The 21,606-nt window shown below is 38.7% G+C and overlaps 1 protein-coding gene across 1 annotated transcript; it reads left to right on the top strand.

Moving 5' to 3' along the window:
* Window positions 1-8,080: 8,080 nt before the first annotated feature.
* On the top strand, window positions 8,081-21,185 carry slc5a5 (solute carrier family 5 member 5). Its single transcript, XM_056378859.1, has 17 exons — window positions 8,081-8,223; window positions 9,580-10,011; window positions 10,939-11,004; window positions 11,248-11,299; window positions 12,037-12,104; window positions 13,216-13,370; window positions 13,760-13,900; window positions 15,405-15,534; window positions 16,124-16,212; window positions 16,344-16,456; window positions 16,732-16,802; window positions 17,245-17,331; window positions 18,719-18,921; window positions 19,168-19,265; window positions 19,557-19,642; window positions 20,029-20,121; window positions 20,579-21,185. Exons 2-17 carry the CDS (start codon window positions 9,646-9,648, stop codon window positions 20,693-20,695), a joined length of 1,935 nt encoding a protein of 644 aa, XP_056234834.1. The 5' UTR covers window positions 8,081-8,223; window positions 9,580-9,645; the 3' UTR covers window positions 20,696-21,185.
* Window positions 21,186-21,606: the final 421 nt, after the last annotated feature.

Below are 21,606 nucleotides of genomic sequence, written 5' to 3'. Positions count from 1 at the left end.
TCCATTTCATCAATTAATTTATAAATTTTTCAATGTATGTATTTGTTTCTATATTATTTTCCATTTGCATTTCCCTCCTATTTATTTCTATGATTTCCTTCATAATTATTAATCCTCTCCCAGATGCATGAACACTACACACTTTTATTCCTGTATATGGTTTTGCATATGTTTTCTGTTATCGTCTATAGTTACTGTTGAATTAATGAAAGGAGGGACTCACTTACTATAATGGCTGACTGAAAATAATAGATTGGTCACAACAAAATTGTATTCTCCTCTCCTTTTTATGCCTCTGTGATGGCAACATGCAGCCAGGGCCGGAGGCATTATGTTTTTTGGGTTAACCGTACATACATACGAAGATGTGAATGCAATATCTCCATAACGGCTTCAGGGAATTTTTTCAAATTTGGTACAATCGTTCACCTGGTCTCAAGCACAAACTAATTTGATTTCGGTGGTCAAAGGTCATAGGTCAAGGTTAGTGTGACTGCTCACCTGCGAGAGTTCAAGAGGTTTAACCTGAAGCTGGACTAAAAGGTACATATGCCAGTTCTCTAGGAAGAAAGTGTGTGCTTGTGCAGTATATTGTGCCACTTGTCAACACTATGGAGTCTGATTGAACCAGTAGTTAGGCAGAGACAGTATAGGCTCTGTGTAACTGTAGTCTATCGATTTTCTACTTTCTGAGTTTCTAATTTTTACGGAGTATTAGGGCCATGGATGAGAAAAAGAAAATAGAGGACGAAGATGTTTTTAATTATGCACTGTGAGAAAAAAAGTGTAATTGTTGAGAAAAAAGTCGAACTGACTCAGAAGAGAAAGTTTTTATTTTTTATTTTGCATTTTGAGAATAAAGTCGAAATGTCGAGGATAAAGTCAACTCCCCCTTTCATCTTCCGTGCCTTTGTCAGCGTACAGTCGCTCAGGGCATCCTCCCAAGTGCACAATGAATAGATGAAGTAGTCTAAGTACTTGTGCTCCTTAGTCCTGCTCTTTGTCTTTCTCTCTCTCTCTCTCTCTCCCTCCCTCGCTCTCTCTCTTTCTATCTTTCTTTCTAAACCCACCAGTCGAGGCAGATGGCCTCGAGGTTTCTGCCTCTTAAAAAGAAGTTTTTCCTTGCCACTGTCACCAAGAGCTTGCTCATGTTAGGAAACGCTGACATGACTTGACTTGACTTCTTTACGCAAAAAGTACAAACCAAACTTTGTGGAAGGATGATGCATGAGCCAGGGAAGAACCCATTAAAATTTTGGGGCAGATCCAGATCATTTACTATGAATGTGTCTGGTGTGTGTTGTTTGACATTGGCCTTGGCGGAAGTCTGTGCTCTCTGTGTGCCCTTCTATCTTTCAAAACATGATCATCTATGATTCACATTAAATGATGGTTGTTCTTTAGTAAAAGCAAAAGGGGTTCTGTGCAGAAATCAACTCATCTCACATTACAGGAAAAGAGAACCAGCTGACAGCTGTGGTTTCCCTGTTCAGCAGCAAGGTTTTTTTTTTTTTATCAGTTTCCTCTTCTAGTTGTGAGAAAACCATTTTGTTTAAACTGCATTATGTGTTCCTGTACTTGCTAATACTCTGTCGTGATCCATTTTACATGTTTTTATCCTTCTATTTAGTTCTAATCCATTCTCACCATGTTTCTGTTTTTCTATATTCTTATATTGTAAAGGTCCATACAAACAATATTATGAGTAAGCATATTAAAGTGACACCCCACATTCTTCCTTCAGAGTACCAAAGGCTGAAAGGTAAGATTCAAAGCTAGGTAACATTCGACTCAGTAGAGATTTAGATAATTGAGGAGACTGGTAATGTAACATGGTTTTTTGGGGGTTTTTTTCTACTAAAACTTGAGGTTTTAGGCCCTGGGTTTTTAACAGTTGTACTGATAGCTGTTCAACTGAACTGAAACCCAATACTTACATTTAAAACTGTAATCTTTGGGCTCTGTGTTGGCGTTGTTTGCTACCATATTATTTTCATCACCAGCGCGTACTGAATCTTGGGATAAGTTAGGCCACAACACCAAAATCTGCACAACAGTTTGTAATACTCACAGAGAGGATTTTACAACTCTGAAAAGACATCACAGTGCCAACTGTTTTATATTTCATCACCGCAATTGTTAAATGGTAGAAATACGATGTTCATGTCACAAAGAAATCTACCAGGAATGTGCACTTCCATGTTATGCGAGTGGCCAACGCAACACCTTACCAGGTGAAGTTGTGCTGCAACAAAAGTCAAGCCAGGTTCATCTTTTTTGCTCAGTTAGCCTGCGACGTTTTGCTGGAGCCCTCTGCATTTGCACACCCACTGCATCAACAGACTGGCTCCATTCAAATGAATGAGAGGGCTAACATTTTTGTTCTGAAGAGTGTCCGTACGTAGCCTTAGATACAGTGGTGCTTTGAGCTAAATGATAATGTCAACCTTCTTAATTTAGCATGTTAAGATTTGATTTTAAGTGTGAATGTCAATACCAAATTTCATGCGAATCCAGCCAGTGTTTGGTGACACATTTCACTCAAACCTACAAATATCAACTTCATGGTGGTGCTATATTAAAAGTAAGAGGATCTTTGCTAAAAATTCATGGCAATCCATCTAGTAGTTGTTGAACTGTTAATATTTCAGACTTGGTGAACTGACAAACACCACCACATGCTTAGAACCATGCTGCTAGTTTGGCTTAAAATTGAGGGTAAATTCAAAGGTTTATGGTGTTAAAAACATGATATGTAAATGCAAGTCTACAAAATCTACAGAGCAGATTACCATAAAATAACTAATAAAGTTGATGTTGATGTTCCCTTGAGGTTGAGTCTTATTTTGAACCTCTTGCAGGTCAGTTAGTTAGCAGAGTCAAAATGATCGCAAGTAGATTTTCTCTCTTGTGATGAGACTTGAGCTTTTCAGAAAATGTATGATGCATTTGAAGAATGTTTGATATTTTGCAATAGTGCTATTTTATAGACTACAAGCCCTTGAAACAATTGATATGTGTGGTTGATTGTGAGGGAGAAGTAAGGCCCAGTCAACAATGTATCAACAAGGAAATGGGATTTGACCTGACCTCGTCTTACTGGAAGATTCAATCAGCCTACATTATTTATAGCCTGCTGGCATTCACTTTTAAGACAGTCCTTTGGAGGCTAGTAATGTTTCGTGCTCATGGACTCTGTATGTTTTTGTGAATGAACTGGATCACAGAGCTCCATAACTGGATAAAACAGCTTCAATTACTACATGAAAGTCAACTTTTAAATGCTTAAAGAGTCCAACATCTATATAATATTCTCTTTCAGGAAAGTGCATCTGTTAATCTTCCCTGTCTGTCATGATTGAATGTCATTGAAAGGAAGCAGCCTTTGTTTCAGGATTCAAATGAATCTTTTTTTTCTTGTCTCTGCTCGTTTTCTTTTTGTTTTAAAAATGTTGAATTGATTTTAAGATTTAATCGATAATCCCCAACAGCCGCTTGTATCCCCTTAACCTTATTTAAGAGACGTGTGTACAGTAATAGAGTCCATATCAGTTCTCTTGTTACTGTTCCAAGGTGCAAAATGAAGACCAAAGGTAACAGAGTTCTTACAGTCAAAGACTCAGTGTTTTGGACCATTCTCGTAGAGACACTTATGCCAACAACATCATTTTTATCATTAAAATCTTAGAAAATTTTACAAGCAAAACCCTTTTTAAAGATTTTGAAGAAATGACCACAGTCAGCATATTCCACAATCTTTAAGTTTTATTTCTAAAAAATATACTTATATTGGCTGTATTGGATTTCACTTTGTTTTAGTTTTATTTACTTGCTTTGATATCTTAGTGTAACCTTTTGTGCTGCTGGTTATATTATGTCTTAAGGGGTTATGGACAATGACACAGCAATACTTGATCTTGCCATTTTATGAGGGGTTGTATGCCAGACTATTTTTTTACTGGAATAAAGGACATGATAGTCCATAATAGTATATAACAGTACATGATAGTGCTATCAGATTTAACCAAAAAGGACATTTGAATATTACTTCGAACAACATAAATAACTAAAGCTAGAACCATTCAAATACCTATTTTTGCACATTATAAGTAGCTTACATAGTTTGCATACAACCTTATCTTGAGGTTCCACGATTTTGCCGTGATTTGCCCAACATTCAAACTATCTCCAAACAAGGCTTTTTGAGATTGCTCAGAGTGAAACTCACTCTCTCTGCGGCCAAGCTGGGTTGTGAATTCTATCATCAGTGGACCCACGCGAGAAGTCCCACTGCAGACAGCCATGTTTATTTTTTTCACAATCGAATATAAATTTAAAAAATGTCTGGATTTTTTTTTCAATTCCATTATGTAAGTGAATTTATAATACTCATTGACAGCCGTAGTAGTAACCAGCCATCCAATCATGTCTGAAATGCAGTTTACAAGACTGTTAACGGGGCTCAGATCTTCAGGTGAAGCAGAGATAAAGAGTTATGTGCATAGCAAAGGAAACAGATGCCATGTTCATGGGTGAAAGAACCAGCTACCAATAGCATCATTTCCACTTGGGATGTAGTTTTCTGACTGTCCAGCTGCCACAATCCAGATGAGAGAAGAGAGGCCATGCAACATCATCACCTTCACTTACTGCCATGGGCATAAAACAATAAGCTTAATGAGAAACTGAGTGGTGCAGGGAGTGTTTTGAGGATAAACTTGATCTATCCACACTTTTGATATATCTATAAGAGAACCGTGATTCAAGTAAGAATACATTTTTCCCACTTGTGTACTACTTTGAGGAGAACTGCCGCTGGGCTATGAACAACTGGAAACAATAAAGTCTGATACTTGAATATAGACCAATAACAAACATTGAGTTGTAAAGCGGCCTAAAGTTATTAAATTGTCTGTTATCTAGAGTGTATTTCTTCAGAGCACGCTGTACAAAGGCAGTTTTGAATGCAACTGGGAAACAGCCGGTCTGTCATGAGAAGTTATTTATGTGCAACAGCTCTGCTGACAGGCAGTAAAAGACAATGGCGGTCAAGGGCATGAGCAGTAGTCTTAAGATAAGATAATGGTCCTAAGACAACAGATAACTACTCTGGTGGCAAATTGGCACACACCACGGTAAAATAGAAAAGGTGCTGGGTGGTGGGAAGGTTTGAGATCTTTGTATGAACCATTGTTATTTTATTAATAATAAAATATTAATATATCTAATCTTTACATTTAAATAATTACAAAGGATCAGGATCTATGAAAATTGAAAATGTCTTGGTAAGCTGAAGCATTAAGATTTCCCTCCACTGGAACAAACAGGCCAAGGTCAACCCCTGAAGAACAACCCCATAGCATTATCCTTCCTCCACAAAACTTTACAGTTGGCACAATGCAGTCAGGCAGGTAACGTTCTCATGGCATTCGCCGAACTCAGACTCGTCCATCAGACTGCCAGATAGAGAAGCGTGATTCGCCACTCCACAGAACATGTTTCCACTGCTCCAGGGTCCAGTGGCGGCGTTCTTTACACCGCTCCATCCGACACTTGGCATTGTGCTTGGAGATGTAAGGCTTGCATGCAGCTGCTGGGCCATGGAAACCCATGCCATGAAGCTCCCGGCGCACAGTTTTTGTGCTGATGTTAATGCCAGAGGAGGTTGGGAACTCTGCAGTTATTGAGTCAGCACAACGTTGGTGCCTTTTACGCACTTTGTGGCTGAGTTGTTGTGGTTCCTAAACGCTTCCAGTGGCAATAATACCACTCACAGTTGATCGTGGAATATCTAGGAGGGAAGAAATTTCACGAACTGACTTGTTGCAGCGGTGGCATCCTATTACAGTACCATGCTCAAATTCAGTTAGCTCTTCAGAACGACCCGTTGGTGCTTGATTTTATACACCTGTGGCAATGTGTTCAGGCATCTGATCAAGATGCCTCCTGGGCACCTTCCATTGGAGATATTCCAGGCACGTCCCACTGATAGGAGGCCACACATCTCATCTGGCCTGGGAATGCTTTGCGAACCCCCAGAAGCAACTGGGAAGCATTGCTTGGTACAGGGACGTCTAGACAAGCAGTAGAAAATGGATGGATAGAAATGGACCAAGTCTTTTTAGTTATTGTATATAATTTAGCCTGTATTTGTTGTATTTGAATTAGCTTGTTTTCTGATTTATGCTTTTGTATTAAACTATCAGCTATCACCTAACAGTTCAGCAAGATTTGACTGACAGAGGTTGCTGTCGTCCCCACTCACCATGTTTGTTTCAGCTTCAGCCTAATTGTTTTCAGAGAGAATATTACAATTAGAGATGGGGGAAGATCTGGGTGTCTGTCGAGACTTGTGATCGCCAGGAATAGCTGGCAGGGGGTCATTCGTTTAATAACCATTCTCACAATGCTGACATAGCTTTCCATGTCCTCAGACTAAAGGGGTGGAACAGAAAGTGGAAGACTTTGTCATCCTCATCATATGCCAGATTTCCATCTAAGTGTAACTCAACCAAGTGTAAAAACATTATTTTGGCATTTCCACTCGAGTTTTAGTTTGCAAATTGAAAATGCTTGTGAAAAGGGAATTTGAAGAATTTGGTGGCGGGATGGAGGACGGTGCCATTCTTGTCCATTCTCCTGTTCGCCTTAACATCTTTAGGAATAGGCTGAACGGCGGAAAAGGAGAAGTGTAACCTATTATGGGTTAAAGTGGGTTGAAGTTGTCAATGGAGTTCATCTAGTGGGACAAACGGGCTGCTGAAAGTCACATGCTCACACTCCATAACCTGCTAGTTGAGAGAGGACTGCTGAAAAGTTAAAAGTTCAGTAACCTTTCCATTAACTCAGACTGCTTGTTATAAATACAATTAGGTCCCACATGCACAACAAGAGACTTCACGGATGGGTGGCAGATGACAGTTAAGTCAGACATTCAGTCATCAGAAAAGTAGCAGGCCTTTAAGTTATTACTGTGTATTACAGCAGAATCACCAACAATTAAAGTTTCAGGCTCAATAAGTTGTTGCTCCTGAGATCTGCCATGTTTGTTCTGTCTCACTGAGGAATGTTGGGCTACCACTCTTTGCTCTCTTGCTGAGGAGCGTGGATTTCTCATTTGCGTAATTGTTGATGACCGAACCTGGGTGTCTGGTAGTGGCTCAGCTCATTCTTCAGATGTTGAAAGCCCTGATTTTATTCATTTAGTTTTGGTAACAACTTCAGATGTTTCATCACAGATAGGCAGTTCAACCAAAAAGTGATGTTCCATTTGAGTGATTTTCAGAGGCTTGAAGAGGTGAAACTATCCAGTGTAACTATTCATATACTAATCATACACTGAACATGATGTAGGCTACAGGAGCATGAGAGGAAAGATGTAAGCAAAAAAAAAAAAAAATGCATGTATGTGTGCGTATGTGAACATGTATTATGACATATATTGTACATAATCACACTTAACTAAGCCCATGGCACTAGCCTGAAATGTATCCAAACCCAAACATGACCCAAACAGAGGCTTTTCCCTTTTTCTCTCTTTGTTGCTGTTGTTGTTTTCTCTTTTTTCTTTTCCCCCTTTCTTCACACACTGCCCCATTAGCCCTTAGATGTCAGTGTTACATATATGTTTTGTATGGTTATATCAACACTTATTAATATGTCTATGCCCACACTGACCATATATGTATGCACTACATGTAGCTATGCACTAAATGATGAAGCCCATAAAATTAATCACTAGATTAATCAATGACAATAATAAAAATAAATGTTAGGTGTTACCCTGCTGTAAACACACACACACACACACACACACACACACACACACACACACACACACACACACACACACACACACACAAGGATCACGTGCTGTAGAAAGTGATTAACTTTCATTATGCCAGCAATCCTCAACACTAACCGTCCTTTTGTTTGAGGTCATGCACTTTAAATTTACGACTGCGCAACCTACCTGGCCCTCTGACCGTACATACCTGAGTGGCTTTCTGGCGGGGGGGGGGGGGGGGGGGGGGCTCGGGGGGGTGGGGGGGGGGTCTTCTTTATGAGAATGTTCACGGAGCGCGCGCAGCGTCATGCACATGGGCAGGCTGCATTAACGAAGGTGTGTGGAGGAGGCGAAGCAGCTGCTGAGGAGCGAAGAAGAGAGTCAGCACATTCTCCTTGCACTTTGTGGAAGAAACTCGACTGCATGAACTACCAGTGGTGAGTCTTTGCTTTTTTTCTTCTTTTTTTAAATTTACCTTTTTAATTTTTTTATTTACCCTTTTATATTAAAAAAAAAAAACTGATTTACCACATATCTAAATCTGTAAAAACCTGATGTATAACTGAAAATATTTTAGCTGCAGTGCCCTGCATACTTTACTCTGACACAGACACATTGCATATAAGTAGTTTAATCATATTCTGTGATTCACAATATTCTAGGCTACCACCTGAAACGAGCTTTACTTCAATTAAAATATTGTGGAAGGAGTGCATATACTTTAATTCAGCCTTACACTTAGATTTTTGTAGGTGCAATATCCCACTTTGTGGTTTTTGCAGTTCAAAAAAAAATCAAGGAAAAACAATGGCAAAATGGGACAAATAAATAAGATGTAATGAATTCACAATTATTGTGTGGGGAAAAGTTTCAGTCAGAAAAAAGTATTTATGGATATTCAATTTAACAATCCCCTAAATCCACCAAGAGTCGGTATGTACTGTAAATGAATTCATTTCTTGTCATTAGTGTAAAAATCTAAATCTCTCTAAACAAGGGTTTGTCAACAACCAGTAGGAGCATCTTTCTGGTCTGATGCTGCTCAGTATAAGACAAATCAGTGTGGTGTGATAAGTTATTGGCTAGTTAAAATAAGGATTTGGTAACTACAATTTGGTTTAGGGAAAGATAATGGGTGTTGGTGCTATTGGAGAAAGTCTGTTTAACTGCACATGACTCATAGCATTGTTTTCGTCTGGTTGTTGGTAGGAGACAAAACATGAATCCTGACCTGCAGTGTCAGAGTCAAATGCTTTGTGTGTCCATCCATTCACTCCAAACTTTTTGCAGTGCCATAAGAATGTCTGACCATTTGAAGCTTCAAAGGTTATTATATATTTATTTGCAGGCACACGAGAATGGGACAGATTGAATACTGCTGACAGTTTTATGCGATTGCACAAATGGAGAGTTGTTGGTGGTAATGTGCCATGAAACCTTGCACTGCACCAGCAAAGGCAGAATAAGACTGCATGGTTTATGGCCGTTAAAATGTTTTAAAAATTAGCTTTGTAGATGTTTTTTGAGGAAAGTATTTGTTAGACTTAAATGCATATGCATTTCGGTGAGAAACTCAGTATGTGTGTATAGGAAACCAAGAAAAGACACTTTGAAAGGCACCCTGTGGAGGTTTTGACTGCTGCTAGAACAGTGTTCATATGTTAAGACTTTATCTGGAGAAATTACATAACTCGTGAATTCACCAGAAATATAGGGAAGTAGACTAGATATGCTTGTGTCAAGTGTTTCCATCAGTTGTATGGTCACTAATTGGCTGTAATTCCCTCTGACAGATCCACCAAACATCTGAATTCACCTATACACCTATACTACAAGGCGGACGGCATCAAAGTAAAATAATGGAAGCGCAGACTGCCAGTGAACCATCCAGATCAGGATTTGTCCTGGCTGACTACGCTGTCTTTGCCACCATGTTGTTAGTCTCTATGGCCATAGGACTCTTCCAGGCCCTACACAAGAGGCCAAGAAACGCCAGTGTTGATGACTTCTTCACCGGTGGTCGGAGCATGCCGGCAGTGCCTGTTGGGCTGTCGCTCTGTGCCAGTTTTATGTCAGCAGTCCAGGTTCTGGGTGTTCCCGCTGAGGCTTCCCGCTATGGCTTTAAATTCCTCTACATGTGCCTCGGACAAAGCATCAACTCCCTGCTGACAGCTTACCTCTTCCTGCCAGTTTTCTTTCGACTGGGCATCACCAGCACCAATCAGGTCTTAATGAGCTTCCAGTTATTATCATTCATTGTCATATCATATCACCGGAGCATAAAGTGACTGAATATTACAGAAAGCCAGAGAAGGTAACGATTTAAATATGTATCGTGTTTTTTTAGGTTTTTTTTCTCATCTACGTTTAATGACTCAAATGATTAAGAAATATTTTCACTTTCTTTTGAGTTGACAATGACAACATTATTAGTCTTTGATCATGAATTTAGTATCCAGATTTTGATATTGGTTCTTATCTAATATTCATGATAAATTTGGCATCGATATGTCAAAATGACAAACGTTTGTTGGCAAACGATTACTTACTTACACATTCTGGAGACAGAACAACATGAGCAGCCCATTGTCATTTAAATCAGTGTTAATATGAAAATATGGCTCAGTGCAGGTTTTAAAAAACTTAATCTTTACCCATGTCCTCTGTGGCGTCTGTGAAATGTTGTATTTAATATGTTATTGGCTGCAGTTTTGTACAAATTTTTCATTATAGTCTGCAAAACCCTACCACCATATTTATTTAGTCAGAATTTGATAATCCTGAAAAAGGTACATTTCAGTTTTACATAAACTGTGCAAAGGTCTAAAGATTTCAGTCTGTAGGATTTTCAGAGGAACAAGAACATTTTATTACTTTTTTGTTGTAGATTTTTGTACCACAATAGCAGAAGAGGGATGGGGCTAATTTGAGAGTTTAAACAAACTAACACAAAATAATTAAGCATTAAAATACCTATAGTAGGCTATTTCTGACCAATTATAGTGTAGATATTCAACCAGGATCTCTCTGACAAAATGTTGAAATGCACCTGTGGCTCATCAAATGAGATGAATATAAGAGGTGAGGAAGGATGAGGGACGTGTGCAGAGATACTCTGATGTGTTATAACTCCAGCCATCTGCCTGTCACAGTATCTGAAGATGAGATTTGGCAGAGGGATGCAGCTGTTGGGGAGTATCCAGTTTCTTGTGGCGACGGTAAGAAAGACATCGTTGTGTTCCCTGTCACTCAGTGTTGTTTAGGACAAAGTTATATTTAGTGCTCTTAAAGAGGTTGTCACATTTTCATTCATTTTCTAATGCAAATAGTTGCTTGGGCTCAGACTCACACTCTGGGCAGCCAGTTCTTAATTTGCACAAACCAAACTTCACCCCTAAGACTTTTTCACTCTGCAATGTGTCACTGAATTAACAGTTTTCCTTGTGTTTCCCTGTTCTCAGCTGCTTTACACAGGGATTGTCATCTATGCACCAGCCTTGATCCTCAACCAAGGTAAGAGAGCTCACCTGATGCCCCGCTGTCTGCAGGGATTAATGGGATCTTTTCTTTCATCTGGCATTTTGGTTGTAATTCCCACAATTCTTTGATATTTTCATCCATCACTCACAGAAACACAAACTTCTCCATGAATTGATAACTTTATCAATGTGTTTATGTGTTTAAGATTTCCTCCATTTTTACACCCAACACCAAGACCTGACAAAGTGAAATTAGCTTGACACAGATCAATAAAAAGCTCTTTATCATCTGTGTATTTATGGTTGCAGATACTTTCTCGTCAGTATCAAAGTTAGTGACAAGGTGACAAAAGAATGAACCCTGCCACTGAGAACAGGATGTGTGAAGTGAATTCAAGAGAAATATGAGCTACAGAAGAATTTATTCTATTTAAATACTGATATAAAACTGTAAAAGTGATATTTTTGTTAAGACTTAAAACAGTGACAATGAACATTTAAGAAAAATCTACAAAGTTGCAGACATTTTAAAACAGTGTTACCAGTTTGTCCACCAGAAAACATTAACAAGTTTATTTTTCAAATAGAAAATGTAACATTTAGTGGATATCCTGGTCACATTCTTTAACATGTAATCATATTTTTAAACTCAAATACAAATTTCAGCTTCAAAAATCCAATATTACTCTGCACAAGGGGTTTACAGGAAAATGATAAATGTAAGTGCAAACACTTTAAAAACCTTGTTTTTCTTTTTTTTTTTAATTTCAGCCACTGGACTCAATATGTGGGTGTCTTTGTTTTCTACTGGGATCATTTGCACCCTGTACACCACACTGGTAAGAACATATTTTCTCCATCTATTCAAGACAACATGGTCATTATGAACATCATTAACAGACAGGACTGGCTTCTGTCAAGACTCCAGCAGTTATATCAGTGTTACTGTGCCCACTAGCCGAGTCGTGCAGAGAGTTTTATCATTGTTAAACTGACAGACATCTAGAAATGCCACAGTTGGACATGGTGGTTGACGTTTGAACCTAAACCTGTGTCTGTGACTCTCTCATTCTGTGGCTTTGGTGTGAGCTGACATCATATTGTTACTCATTTTTGTGGTAACTTTTAACTTGTTATTTCCTGTTTTATGTTGAAATTCTTACTTTTGTCTCTATGCTTGTTTTTCTTCCTGCCCTTGTTTGATTGCCCCAGTTAGTTTGACCTGTTATCCTTACCTTCCTTTATCGCTTTATCAGATGGTCTATGTAAGTTCCTGGTTATGTTTCCCCTTGTGTTCCTTGTGTGGAGAACCCTGTTTTTGCTCTTGCCTGGTTCCCGATAGTGGGGTTTTCTTTCCTCAGTCTTCTTCCTTGTTGTAAAACTTGTAAACATTATCTATGATTATTAGATTAACTTCATTGCACCAACCTGCCTTTGTGTGTTTCTGCATTTGGGTCCAAAAATCATTCAGCTGTGACAAAGCCTTTGTGGAAATCAAGGCATGTAAACATGAAGACTGAATTGGGGTTAGTTTCATCTTGGCAGCAAAGTCCTATGACAGATTGTTCAAGGATAAAAGGCAAATATCCAAAAGGACTAGTTTTATTACTGTAACTTTATGACATCACAAATGCAACTTCACATGTGATGACCTGCACTGCGTTTCTCGTGGAAGAGACATATTTACAGTTGGTCTCACCTGGTTAAATGCACCAAATTTAATTTAGACAAGCCCCCAGATTTTTAATGAACCCCTCCAAAGATGAGAAATGTGAATGTTTAACACCAGATTACCATGTAGACACTACATCTCGTTTCATAGTATAAGAGGTGTTACATCATGTCCTTATTTTGGTTTTTATAAAAGTCTCAGTTGTTGTCTTGCATTTTCCTAAAGGTCTCACTCCTCGCCACTCTGTCTCTGTCTTTTCCATCATCTGTTTGTAACAGGGTGGCATGAAAGCTGTGATCTGGACCGATGTATTCCAGATCATTGTCATGTTGTCCGGTTTTGTGGCCATTTTAATCCAAGGCACGGTTCTGGTCGGTGGTCCTGCACTGGTGCTGGAGATCGCCAAGAATGGATCGCGCATTAATTTTAATGAGTAACAACATTTTGATTTCAACTCATAAATATCTGATAACCACACTTTATTTTATGAGCACAACAACACGCTCACACCATATAATCTCATTACAGTCTGGCTACACTTCCTTCACAGTAATCTCAAGTACTCCTTGGTGATAAGTGATATCGTTTCAGACTGTTTAAAAAAATTGAACGCACGAAATTACTGTATACTTTCAATTGAGCACAAAAGTTAACTCTTCACCAATGAAAGAAACAAAAAAAAATCTTAACTCAAGGCCAATTTACCAGCTTTTCCTTGAGTCTGTCTTGGTGTGCAGAATTTGTTCAAAAATTGTCTTCACATTGGTGAGGTGTGGTCAAAAGCTGATGAGCTGATTTGTTGATTTGTTGTTTTCCCACCAGTTTTGATGTTGACCCACGGCGGCGCTATACCTTCTGGAGCCTCTCTGTCGGGGGTGCATTTGTTTGGCTGTCCATGTACAGTGTAAACCAAGCTCAAGTGCAGCGGTACATCTCCTGCAGAACACAGAGAGATGCCCAGTGGTGAGTGGAGACTTATTCGTCATTTACGTAACGTTCAAGCACTTGAAGATCCACTGAACCAGGTATTTAGACATTAGAACAGCTACTTCCAAAACTCATTGACAGACTGCAGAAAAACCTCAACCTAGCATCTGTGAAATCAACTATAGATTTCAAAAGCGACATTTTAGGTTTCCTGCCCCTGATGTGGAGGACACTTTTATGCTTACTTATTTTGAGGCTTGGTGTTTGGCTCTTCACAAGTGAAATAACAGGCTGTGACAGCTATCCATCAAGCAAGCACAGCCCCAAACAAAATGCTTGTTGTTTTTGTTGTGGTGTGATAGAGATTTTGTGACTTGATCAAGGACGTGTCAACAGACCACTGGATACGAAAAATATGATAATTTTTAGTTCCTCACTTTGAAGCCACAGAGTTGCTATAAGGACTGGCAATGTTGTTTTTTTTATTTTGGTCAGTCCACCGCTTTGGTCTAGACTGAATCAACAACTCAATATCTCAACAACTGCTGAATGGGTTGCCATGAAATCTTATACAGCTGTTCATGGTCCCCAGAGGTTGAGTTCTACTGACTTTGGTGATCCCCTCACTTTTTTCTCCCCTGTGAGGTTGACATTTTGAGTTCTGCGTACATTCTGACTGAATATAAAACATTCCAATTAGCCTAGGCTATCCTTTGTGTTTAGCACTAATTAGCAAATGTTAGCATGGTGACAAGCTAAAGTAAGTATGAGCATGTTAGCATTTAGCCTCACGGCGCTACTAGCATGGGTTGAGACAGTCTTGTTTAATGGTTATTCTGGTGTAAGGGCCTGTTTATGAACTAGGTCTGTGCTGTCCGACCACATCGGAAATCAAATGCTTTCCTCTCATAGAGAGAGGCGAGACACACTATAGTATAAAAATGGGGTTAACAGGACAAATTTTCAGACAGTCCCTGCAGTGAGCCGTTCATAGTGTTACACATGGTTCTACAGTTGGAAAGTGCTGCAAATAGCTGAGTAACAAATGGTCAACAAAGAGAGCTAGAGGGAGAAGTTCAATACTGACTCCTTTCTTGCTTTCACACAGCTGTCCAGTCACAGCGTGAAGTCAGATTGTCAGTTTCAGAAAGTTACAGAGATGTTCAGACACAGACGCCCCTATCTGATGTCCGAAAGGTGTTGTGGGAGGATTCTGACCCTATCTGACATGTGATTCAGAAGGAGGATAAATCCCAGGATGTTGTGACCCATACAGGAATTTAATCATGTATCATTAAATTACATTGCCTCTCTTACATGTTTTTATTGAGGTCTGTGTTATGTTTTGCTGTACTTGCAAATAAGTCAGATTCTTCCCAGTGTTTCACAGAAGGATTGTGATGTAATCAGATGCTGAAATATTCAAACATATTCACAATATTGTGAATATATTCACACCAGGTGACTGTGTAAATAGTGGAAATGCAGAATGCTAACAGTTAACCTGGGTTACTAAAATGATGTTTGGTTTTGATTGTAGGGCTCTGTTTGTGAACCAAGTGGGTCTGTGCTTCATTGTGAGCAGTGCAGCAACCTGCGGCATCGTCATGTTTGCATACTACATAAACTGCGATCCACTGAAGTCTGGACTAATATCTGCTCCTGATCTGGTACTCATGACACTCCTGAAAAAAATATTCATATAGATTCATGAATATAGGTTGATACTGTGTGGGTTTCAACTGCGAAAGAGTATGAAAGCCATTTTGATTACTGATATAATGTATTGGTGCTACATAAGTAATATTTTTTGATAAATTAAACTGTCTTATAATTAGAGTGAAATTTGCTGAATATTTTCTTCATGATTTTATTCAATGGGACATTATTTTTGTTCCTACTGCAAATGTAAGGGTTGCTAATGTTCATGTCAAGATTAAAAACAGTTTGAAAGATTTTCTTTGCCAGATACTTATCTATCATATACATACATGTAATACTTTACATTTCAAATAGGTGTTTACCACACTGATGCAATTAAGGTCAAACAACATAGAAAGCTGAAATGTATTTTACAGATTGTAAACAGGAAAAAAAAGTTCTGTACTGGCTGGTGACAAGGACTTTGATTAAGAGAAATATTTTCTTCAGTATTTTCTCAATTAGATGTTTTTCAATGAAGAACAATGGTAAATTATAGATTTTTCTAACACTGATATTCACTTTGTCACTTTTCCTCCTCTCACTGGTCTAATAAAGTATATGCCATACTTTGTGCTGGACATATTCAGAGGTCACGCAGGCTTTCCGGGTCTTTTCCTTGCCTGTGCATACAGCGGGACTCTGAGGTATTTGAGTCTTTGTAACTAAACTTGTGACATATTTCCCCATAGCATGACATTAAAGAGAGTTAGTAATATCAATCGCTACTGTAAAATGCTGATCTGGGATCACTAATAAAACAATTGTCTTTTTACAGCACAGCCTCCACAAGTATCAACGCCATGGCTGCAGTAACCATGGAGGATCTGCTGCGACCTCATCTAGTTCACATGACCCAGAAGAAACTGATCCTTCTTTCCAAAGGACTGTGTAGGTTGATTCTCACTGTCGATATCCACTTAAATGAGTATTTATCCTTGAAACCACTTTTGTTTTAAAACCAATCATCATGACATAAGGCGGAAAACTGTCACTTCATTTACACTGCTACCAACTTTGTTATTTTGTTGTCACCTCATCACATTTCACAATTCACCTAGATAAAACCAGTTTAGTATCATGAGTCCCAGGCAAATGCTAAGGCTCGTATTCTGCACAGTTGAACTGCATTACTCCACTGTTTACTATTTACCTTTTTCTTTAAGCTTTCCTGTATGGAGTTGGTTGTATCACCGTAGCTGCTCTCTCCTCTCTCCTGGACTGGGGAGTTCTGCAGGTATGATACCTCAACATTTCCGTATTATAAAACATTTAATCCATCATGCAACCCCCTGTCCAGTCTCAAAATGCAGCATTACAAGAGCTTTAAAAGGAACACAATCCCGAAAGTAGCTTATGAAATTATGTAATACTGAATAATGAATGGATTAATGGATTTTTTGTTGGTTGTTAGGACAGCATACAAACTAGGTGTTGTTATTTTTCCTTTTTTTTCTCAATTTACCTAAAATTTTATCACTTATCAAAAATTATAACAGATTAATCAAAGTTATCCTATTAGCAAGGTTTTGTAGAAGAAGAAATATTGGGCTATTATTGGGCTAATGAGCAGTGGTACAGACTGAACTGCACTACAAGATTTACTATGTATTCTTTAATTGAATCTCAGCAGAGTGTTTGATTGCTTTTCCAACGCTTCCTTTGTTTTCTCTCCTCAGGGATCATTCACTGTTATGGGTGTAGTCAGTGGTCCATTACTGGGTGTATTCATTTTGGGGATGTTTGTTCCAGCAGCAAACAAGCTGGTGAGTGGCTGGTAATCCAGTTTTTAAGACAAGCGTATAAGAAATGTTCACAATGCACACACCCTAAATTTTCTTCAGTGGCTTGTGTCCAGTTTTCCAGACAAACTTATAAGAAATGTTCACAAGGCACACGCCTTAAATTCTCTGCAAAAGGTTAGTGTGCAGTCTCTTTCAACATAAGAAACAACAGTACATTGACTGGAAAAACCCTAAACTGAATTGCACAATATTTGGTGGAAAGGTTGTTTTCCTAGAAACAACTTCTTGCAAGACTTCCCAAAAAATGCATTTAAAGATCCACCCGATCATGTATTATAATAGTATCTATCTCCTATTATCACTCTGGATTAGATTAGTCTTATCTTTAATGGTTGATATTTACGGATACAAAAGGTAAAATTGTGTCCTGGATCTTTTTTTCTGATCTTCAGCTTTAATTCCAACTTGTCTCTTCCCTCCCTCTGCTATATTCACTGGCTACGTAGCTACAATATAGTAGCTTTTGCACAAAAGCAATTGGCTGCAAACATCAATTGTGTTGCCTCTGGTAATGTCACAAATATTAAAAAACAAACTAACACTGCTGAGTAGAGGGAAGTACTTTTCATAAAATGTGACTAGTTGCTGATCGTTTTAGACATTAGATCCATTTAAATACATACGCTTGAAATCTTCTTCTTTGTGTTATGACGGCACAACTGTGGTTTCAAGTCCTAGCTTTTACGGAAGTATGGTAATTTCCTGATAGTCACACTATCACCTGTTGAATTGGTATTTATTGTTAATATCACTTCCTGATTTAAGGAGGTCACTGTCTAAAACCAGATTCAACCTTTTAAAATCATTAACTTAACACCTCCTTGAGACAACTTTCAGAGCACTTACTGCATGTTGGGCAGATCAGCAGGAATGTCACACTTAACAAACATGAGCCCCTCAACTCACCTTTACATTGTCCTTGTCTTTGGAAGTCAGTCTTTCCTCAGCGGTCTGCACCAAAAAATTCATGACAGCTTTCACTGACGTTAGGTGACAGTGATTTATGTGATTTTATTTCAGGTGCGAGTTTACAATATAACAAACATACATTTTTATTAGACATTTTTATTTTTTAATTCTATTTTGATAGAAAGTTAAATAGAACATTCTATAAGAATTTGCTCTTTTCAAATGTTAAATGTCTTAATTTGTAACAACTATTGTCTATTTTATTAGAACTTTCAGAAATTCTTCTATTTGTGGATCCTCGACACATCAATTAATGCCAGCAAAAACCAAATGATGTTCGCTCAACAACGTCTCAACTGATGGCTGATTGGTGGGGACTGTCAGGGCCCTTACACTATGTTATTCTTTATCCATTTTGTTGTCTTTATCTGTCTTTCAGGGGGCGTACTCTGGAATATTAGCGGGCTTTTGTGTCTCTCTGTGGCTTGCTGTCGGTTCGACCCTTTACCCGCCCAGTGAGGAGACGATGGGTGTCTTGCCCAGCTACACGGACGAGTGTCAACATGGCAACGTCACCCTGAACAGCAGCCCTAACAAGGACCAGCACTCCATCTCCACCCCACTTCGCCCCAATAATGAGGGGTCAGTGATTGCACTGACACACAACTGTTCTTTTTTTCCTTCCTGTGGTTTACACTGGTTTATACTATATGTATGTATGTATGGATGGAGGTTGGTTCTGATCATCACAGTTTGTGTTAAAAGAACAAAAATAAAATGGGAAGATAATTCATTTCCTTAGTCAATGTGGTGCCATTTGAAATGGTGGAGTGTAGTGGAGCATTTGTGTGTTATTTATTTTCTTTGCTCTGACTTTTCCAAAACTAGGGGCCTGCTGAACTTCTACTCCATGTCCTACCTCTACTTTGGTGCCATGGCAACTAGTTCAGTTGTACTAGTTGGGCTGATAGTGAGTTATGCAACAGGTAAGAAAATAAAGATTGATGAGTGAGCTGAGCAAGGTGTTTAAGCGAAGTGAAAACTGCTGATTCACAATGACAAACTGTATTCATAACTGCTGTTGGAATTCAGGCCAATAAACTACAGTTTAATATACCTGCCGTGCAAATAAAAACCTATAAAGTTTTATTTTTATTTATATTGTACTAGAGACATGTGATTCACCTCTGTTGTCATTTTGGAGCCATCGGTGATGAAGGAATTGCATTACGTTGTACCTCAAATGAACAAATTGTGTTGTTTCTCTCTACGCACAGGGCCAACAAAGAGGAGTCATATTAAAGAGGGTTTATTGTGGTGGGACCTGAACAAAAAGCAAGTGGAGGTCCCATCAGTGCGCAGAGTAAGTACTATGTTAAAAGCTTTGGATATGTTTTGTGTATGTTATTATGTTAGGATAAATGGATGAACTGAAAAGGGACTTCTTAAATGTATCTGTTTATTACTTGGGCTTGTTCTCTTATGGAAACAAGGTCCTGGGGTCAGATTTCTATGTGGAGTTGTGCATGTTTTCCTCAATTAATGCTGATTTCTACCAGGAGCTCTTGCTTTCTTCCGCAGTCCAAAGTCATGCACTTGACATGGGAATTCTGAATGCTCCAAAATGTTAAATATCCATTTTGTAAATTCAATAAAAACATATCTTTTAAGTTTTTGTTTTAAGTTGTGAATTGTAATTATATTGCATGTATGAAAGTGAATGTGTTGGCTGTCTGTGTTTGTTCTAAGACTGGAACAATGTCCAGGATGTTTCCCTGTCTTCTGCACAATTCATGCTCGGATACACTGCAGCCACCTGGGAACCTGAATAGGAATAACTGGGTAAAGATATTAGCTTTTAAATTACGATCTTTGACAATAATTTAATGAACCAACAACTGAATGAAATGTAATGTAGTGCAAGTGTGTGTATGGCTTCACATGAACAGCAGCTGTCGAAGGCTTTCACCTACATTGACACTACATCAGTCTCAACACTGATCGAACTGAACCTACAGTTGGACTTAGAGCATAACATTACAACCAAGTCTGTCAGTTACCGTCACAGTGTAAAAGCTTTAGTAAGAATGCATACATGAATAAGTACAGTCTACATCTGACAGTGTGAAATGAGGAATACGGTATGTTGAAGAATCTGAATTGAAAATCAAATTGCATAAACAGATATCTGTCAAGGAGTGTGTGTTACTGTACAGTATCTGTGTGTCAGAGCACCTCTGTGTCCATCAATTTGTTCTTATTTATCATCTTGAAAACTGAATTTTGGTCTTTTTTGCAGGGAGACAAGACGACAGTTAAACCACAGCTTGTGCCTTTGAGGAGTCTGCCCAGAGATGACGCAAATGAAAAACAGCTGACAGATGAGGAGGATATGAAATCACCACTCCGAGTGTAGATGCTGGACAACTGAAGACTTTTACTCCAAATAGCACCAATGACAGTGGAATTTCCTCTCTAGTAGAAGTAATCATTTATAGTTGTATATAGTTATAGTTCAATTCAACACTTTACTTCTGCCCCACATTTGGAGCATTTTCAATAATGTATGCTTTAAAACGCCCTTTAATATTGTGCTGAGGAACATATGGACTGTAATCAAATACCCTCAGGTATGTTGACAGACTCTTTCATCAAGACATTCATTCTGGTATGTTCCATATCTGTAACAATGCACATCTGTACTTAGACCAGTGTAAATGGATATGTGATAGGCAGCTTGAGCTAAAGTGAGTCTGGTGTGTGTGTGTGTGTGTGTGTGTGTGTGTGTGTGTGTGTGTGTGTGTGTGTGTGAGTGTGTGTGTGTCTTCTTTCCTTGTTCTCCTCTATGTGATCATATCTGTACATTATATTTGTTATTGAAATGAACCTAAAGCCTCCTCTTTGTGTGCTCTTCATGACTTGGGTAGAAATATATGCTGGTACATGGGAGATCTCCTATCCAGTTATGGCTTCCCACACAAATATGAACACAGTAAAGCTATCAGAGGCATTTTTAACACTCAAACCTTAACTGTCACATGCCACTGCTCACCCAGTACACACTGTCAACATCTGTAAAAAAATTTAAAAAAAAGCAGTAAGTAGCAACATCAGTAGAACCCAGTTCACTACAAATAGCATCATATGTGAACAAACTCCTCTGCCTCCAGAGGTCGGCACTACTAGGCAAGTTCAACATACCCAGGATAACTTACCTAAACATTGACTGTCCTGATAACCTGTGCTATGACGCTGGTTATCAACTGGCTCAGTTAACCCTGGGTTTACCTATCCGGTTAAGAGCGCGTACACGTGAAAGAGAGTTGT

The sequence above is a fragment of the Seriola aureovittata genome, chromosome 6 (genome assembly GCF_021018895.1).
Source record: "Seriola aureovittata isolate HTS-2021-v1 ecotype China chromosome 6, ASM2101889v1, whole genome shotgun sequence".
Lineage (NCBI taxonomy): Eukaryota > Metazoa > Chordata > Actinopteri > Carangiformes > Carangidae > Seriola > Seriola aureovittata.
The sequence above is the reverse complement of the archived record's forward strand: the minus strand, read 5'-3'. Positions and strand labels throughout refer to the sequence as shown.